The sequence below is a fragment of the Coptis chinensis genome, chromosome 9, assembly GCF_015680905.1.
Source record: "Coptis chinensis isolate HL-2020 chromosome 9, ASM1568090v1, whole genome shotgun sequence".
In the NCBI taxonomy this organism is placed as follows: Eukaryota; Viridiplantae; Streptophyta; class Magnoliopsida; order Ranunculales; family Ranunculaceae; genus Coptis; species Coptis chinensis.
In genome coordinates this window covers 14,559,853-14,565,721 of record NC_141464.1, presented here as the reverse complement: position 1 = coordinate 14,565,721, position 5,869 = coordinate 14,559,853, and the positions used below count along the sequence as shown (strand labels likewise).

At 39.3% G+C, this 5,869-nt stretch overlaps 1 protein-coding gene across 1 annotated transcript; it reads right to left on the bottom strand.

The window, feature by feature from the left end:
* Positions 1-4,000: 4,000 nt before the first annotated feature.
* On the bottom strand, positions 4,001-5,182 carry LOC147474890 (uncharacterized). Its single transcript, XM_086585213.1, has one exon. The coding sequence runs from the start codon at positions 5,180-5,182 to the stop codon at positions 4,001-4,003; it is 1,182 nt and encodes a 393-aa protein (XP_086441339.1).
* Positions 5,183-5,869: the final 687 nt, after the last annotated feature.

Here is a 5,869-nt window from a genome sequence, read left to right as displayed (position 1 = left end):
GACAAAAAGTCAACAGTCGAAGTCAAATTCAACAGTCAAAGTCAACTAAAGGGTCCAATAACACAAAAGCTCAAGAAACACTCCAAGGCTTCAAGGAGCGAGGACTCAACTCAACCGTTGGCAAGACAAGGACTCCATGTTTTCATTATCCAAACAATAATACCTAGTTCTATACATCAAACACCATCCCAAAAACAATAGAGGAACAAAAAAATGGTGGTGTTTTCTCCATCACCATTCTTCCCACATAGATTTAAGATGAACAACTTTAAAACCCTAACTCTCCACGAATCTCAACATGTCACTAATGCAAGCTCACACGTAGATGCATTCAACCAAGTGTTTTGCATTCAATCAATCAATAAGGTGTTTGCATTCATTCTAGTGCAAGCTCACACGTAGACGCATTCAATCAAGTGTTTTGCATTCATCCTAATGCAAGCTTGCTTGTAGAAGCATTCATTCAATCAATCCAGTGGTTTGCATTCTTTTCAATGCAATCTCGCACGTAGATGTATTCAATCAAATGTTTTGAATTCATTCTAATACAAGCTCACTCGTAGATGCATTCAATGTGTTTTGCATTTATTATAATGCAAGCTCTCTTGTAGATGCGTTAATTCAATCAATCAAGTGTTTTGCATTCATTATAATGCAAGCTTATCTAAGTAGATGCATTCAATCAAGTTTTTTGCATTCATTCAATCAATCAAGTGTTTTGTATTCATTTTAATTGATTAGTTCCTAAATATGCATTTTTATGCTTTTGTAATGATTCAATTATGTCAAATTATACAATCAATAATGTACAAAACTCATGTTCTTATAACGTTTTCAAGATACAAGCCTATTCTGGACCAAATACCTCAAATGACGTGATCTAAAGCCAAAAGGAGCCTAAAAGGGATCTTATAGGACAACTAAGAAAAAGTGTTAAAAAGTCAACGGTCAAAGTGTACGGTCAAAGTCAACTCAGGTGTCCAAAAACTCAAAAGCTCAGGAAACACTCAAAGGCTTCAAAAACCAAGGACTCAACTCAACCCTTTGCAAGACAAGGACTCCATGTTTTGCATTCGTACTAATGCAAGTTTTTTTTTTTTATTAGAAAGCGAGGTTGTTAACGGGGTCCCCTACCCCTTCTCATTAATAATCAAATAAATTGAGAGTTACAATTGAATATAAGTTTTCCCTATAGCATCATCGTATACAATTTTCTTTATATCCTCAGAAAACGAGCTAGGGGTAACTTCTATAAAACTAACTGACGGAATATTACAAGCTAAAGCATATGCTAACTTATTACATTCCCTATAATTATGTTTAATCTCAAACATATCCAAAATATCTATTATTGCTAACATATCTGCCAACAGTTTCCTTGCTGGCCAAGGAGCTTTACTCCGCTTTTTAATGATCGAGATGATATTGGTTGAATCTGTTCTTGCTTCTATTATGGTACATCCTTGCTGCTGTGCTAGCCTCAACCCCTTGTATACCCCTTCCAGTTCAATAAGGCCAATAGAAATAAACTTTGATCTCCCTTTTGCTGCTGCGTAATAGTCCCATCATGGCCTCGTAACACTGCTGCCCACCCACCAGTGATGCCTTGCAGCGTACCATCTGAGTTAAGCACTATGATACCTTGCTCTGGCCTCTCCCATTTACACCTTATAGTTTCTTTTGTTCTGACTTGAACATCAAGGTTCCACTGTTCCATAAATCTCATTCTATCGGGACCCTCATCCATCTTCAGTTCAATACTCAGCATCTTAATCTTTGCGTCCAAGACAATCAGCTGAACCACCTGCTCACCAATGCGGTATTTGTTTTCAAAAATCCTCGCATTTCTCTCATTCTAGACCCAGTAAAAAAAGGCATTTATACATATTCTAATCGCATCCTTTTGACATCCCTTTCCTATGCATAAACCCAACACCCATTCCAGCTCATCCTTCCATTCTGCCACCCCCGTTCTCCGGTATCCAATTCTTAGAAGCATTTCATTCCACACGTATTGTGAGAACGAGCATTCATAGAATAGATGGTGCTCTGTTTCCTCCTTCTGTCCACAAATAACACATACAACAGAGTCCAGCACCTTCTGCTTCTTCAACTTAACCAACGTTTTAATCCCTTCTTGAAACAACATCCAAGTGATAAAAAAATGGCGTGGGATTTTGTTAGGATACCATACCAGTTTTGTCCACGTGAGTGATTGCCGCTTTCTCCTGATAACTTGATAGGTTTCCTTGAGTGCGAACTCTCCATGCAATGTGGCTGTCCACACTACTTTGTCCAATCCCCCATTGACTTCGACAGCTTCTACTTGTTCTATAATATCCGGCATTTGTCTTCTAAGAACAGACGGCACATTCCAGTCCCCATTCTGCAGCAGACTCTCAACTCGTGCATTTATATTCAAGTTAGATACATAAGTGAGCCCAGCAATGAAATACTCTTTTAGAATACCAGCTGGGTGCCAGGGGTCCATCCAGAGACTTATATCCTTGCCTGTCCCGACTTGATAACTAACTAACTCTTTCGCGTCATCTCTGCCCTGTAGGATACTCCTCCAGCTCCATGAGCAATCATTAGGAATGCTCATATCCCAAAAGTACTTACTCTTGATTAGGTTCATCCACACCCACTTAGTCCACAGTGTGTCTTTCCTACTAACAATGTTCCAGACATGCTTCATATTGGCTGCTCTATTCATTACGGCCAAATTCCTTATTCCCAAGCCCCCCTCGTCATATGGGTAACAGACATCCTTCCACCCAATAAGAGCATGAGATGTTGTACAGTCTGGTCCTTTCCAGAGAAAGTTTCGAAGCAACTTTTGAACCTCATCCACTATTCCTTTAGGCAGTCTAAACGAAGAAATCCAGTAAATGTTTAAGTTACATAACACAGCCTTGATCAACTGTACTCTTCCCGCATACGACAGACATTTACCTTTACATAACACAGCCTTGATCAACTGTACTCTTTGACACTTTCGAAACCAATGGCAAGCAATCAGAATATGAAAGTTTCGTGGTTATAAGTGGTAGCCCAAGATACTTAACTGGTAGTGTACCAACTGGATACTGTAAGATTCCCTTCACTTCTTCACTCATATCCGCACTCACTCCTGCCAAAAAAAGCTGACTTTTTCCCACATTAACTTCTAATCCAAAACAAGATTTAAATTTTCCCAGAGAAGTCACAAGGCTTCTAACTGTTTCAACATCCCCATTCATAAACGCAATCAAATCATCCGCGAAAGAAAGATGAGTAATAATAGGTTCCTTACATTTATAATCCAATTTGTATTCTCCCCTTATAGCAGCCTGCTTCATATGGTCTGAGAAAAATTCCATTACCAAAACAAACAGGTACGGAGATATAGGGTCCCCCTGCCTTATTCCTTTCTTCCCCTTGAAATACCCATAAGGAGTCTCATTCACCATAATAGCAAACGAAGCAGTTCCAATACATTCCTTCACCCAGCCTATAAACTTTTTTGGTATTCCAATCCTTCTAAGAGTAAACAACAACCTCCCATCTCACAGAGTCATAAGCCTTTTTCAAATCAATCTTAACCGCACACCGTGGTTGGTAAGCAGTTCCTGGGACAATAGAATATTATCTTGAATGCTCCTTCCCGGTATAAATGCTGATTGGTTAAGCGACACCACCTCATGCATAATAGGTTTCATTCTCAGTGTCATAATCTTAGTAATACACTTGTAGATCACATTGCAACAAGCAATAGGCCTATAGTCATTCAAACTTGTAGGGGTCTATATCTTTGGCACTAGTGATATACAAGTAGCATTTACTTCTCGAAGCATCCTGCTCACCCTGAAGTAATTTTGTATGGCTCTAACAAAATCATCTCCCACAATTCTCCAGGCAGCCTTGAAAAACAAAGAGGAGAACCCATCATTTCCTGGTGACTTATCACTATTTATGCACAACAAAGCCTCAATAATTTCATCCCTAGTTATGTGTACCACTAACCGTTCCCTCGTGTGATTACTAATAATTTTTTTGGTTCAATAGCATCAAAGCAACTAAACTCTAGTTCCTGCAACTCCTCTGGCGCATAGAGTTCCTCATAGAAGCGGACACATTCAGCTCCTATTTCATCCAAATCCTCTTTCACACTACCAAGATCATCCCTCAAACATGTTATCTTATTCAATGCCCTCCTTGCTCTCACTGACTTGTAAAAGTACTCTGTATTATTATCCCCCACAGTAATTACCTGATCTCTTGACTTCTGTCTCACACACTCTTCTTCTGATTTCGCATCCTTTACATACTCTCTAATACATATCCTCTCTTCATCAATCCAGTCCCTATTCAGAAGCTCAGCTTGCAGCTTTATTTGGATAACATCCATCTCTTGTTTTTTTGTTTCTGCCCTTGTCTTTACATTCCCAATCCTCTCTCTGTTCCATTCAACCAAAGCCCCTTTCACAATCTTGAGTTTTCTCATAAAGACAAACATTGGGTTTCCTACAACTTCACTCACCCAAGCCTGCTGGACGGTTTCCAGAAACCTTTCCTCTCTAGTCCAAAAGTTAAAAAACCGAAATGACTTCTTATTTTGGTCCTTTTGTCTTGAAGAGTAAGTTACCATAGAAGAGTGATCTGATATAGTGCCCGTGTTCAGGAATTCAGCTTCTACTTCCTCAAACTCATCCAGCCATTTTGAATTTACAAGAACTCTATCCAGCTTCTGCCAAATTCTTATACCTCTCCTGTTGTTCCATGTCAATACATTCCCCTTGTATTTCATATCTGTCAGTCCAGCCATAGTAACACATTGTAGAAAATCAGTATAATGTATTGGGTGAGTCGGCCTACCTCCAACTCTCTCCTCAGAACTCAAAACTGAGTTGAAATCCCCTAATACCACCCAAGGCCCATGATACAAACACGAAAAGTTAACCAGCCTGTTCCATAGCTCTCTCCGAGTAACCAAATCTGTGCTTGCATAGACAAACGTAGCCATAAAAATCTTACTACTAGCTAGAGTTACCTCCACTGTTATATATTGCAGTTCCCTCTCAATAACTCTGACCTTGCACATGTTGGCATCCCAACATACCAAAATCTTGCCCTTCTCACTATGCATATAATTATGTTCCACATTCCATCCCTCACAACACATTCTACTAATTGTATCCATGTTTTTTTCCTGAACTTTTGTCTCTACCAATCCCATAAGGCTAAGGTTATGTTTCTTTATCATCTCTCTAACTTCCACCTGTTTGAACCCCACATTCAGCCCCCTCATGTTCCAACACCCTAGATTTATCATCATTTGGTTTTTCTCTTTAGATTAGAGTGATCGTACTTGGCAACCACTATATTTGACTTGACATAACTAGGTATCTTAATCGTCTTTATCACTTTCGGACTCACCTCTATGCGATACTTCCCCTTATCCTTTCTGCTTGTCTCTCCTCTGTCTTTGCTCTGACCAGTTCTCCCTGTTTCTTTTCTGGAATTTTCATTACCATGTTGTTCCTCCTCTCCACTTCCTTCCTCATCCCTTACTTGCTCAACTACCACACAACTCGTCATAACTTCTTGTACTGCTCGTGGTCTGCAAGTATTCTTTTTTTTCGGTGTCAGCCATTCTTCCTCTATGTCTGTTTCATTCTTCTCCTTATTACTTGTTTCTTTCTCCTCCTCCTGATCATTACTAATGCAAGCTCATAAGTAGATGCATTCAATCAAGTGTTTTGCATTCATTCTAATGCGAGCTCGCTCGCGGATACGTTAATTCAATCAATCAAATGTTTTGCATTTATTATAATGCAAACTCACAAGTAGATGCATTAAATCAAGTGTTTTGCATTCATTGAATCAA

What these genes read in the sequence shown, in the direction of transcription:
- LOC147474890 (XM_086585213.1), bottom strand. Translation starts at nt 5,182, where the DNA reads ATGGATACAATTAGTAGAATGTGTTGTGAGGGATGGAATGTGGAACAT.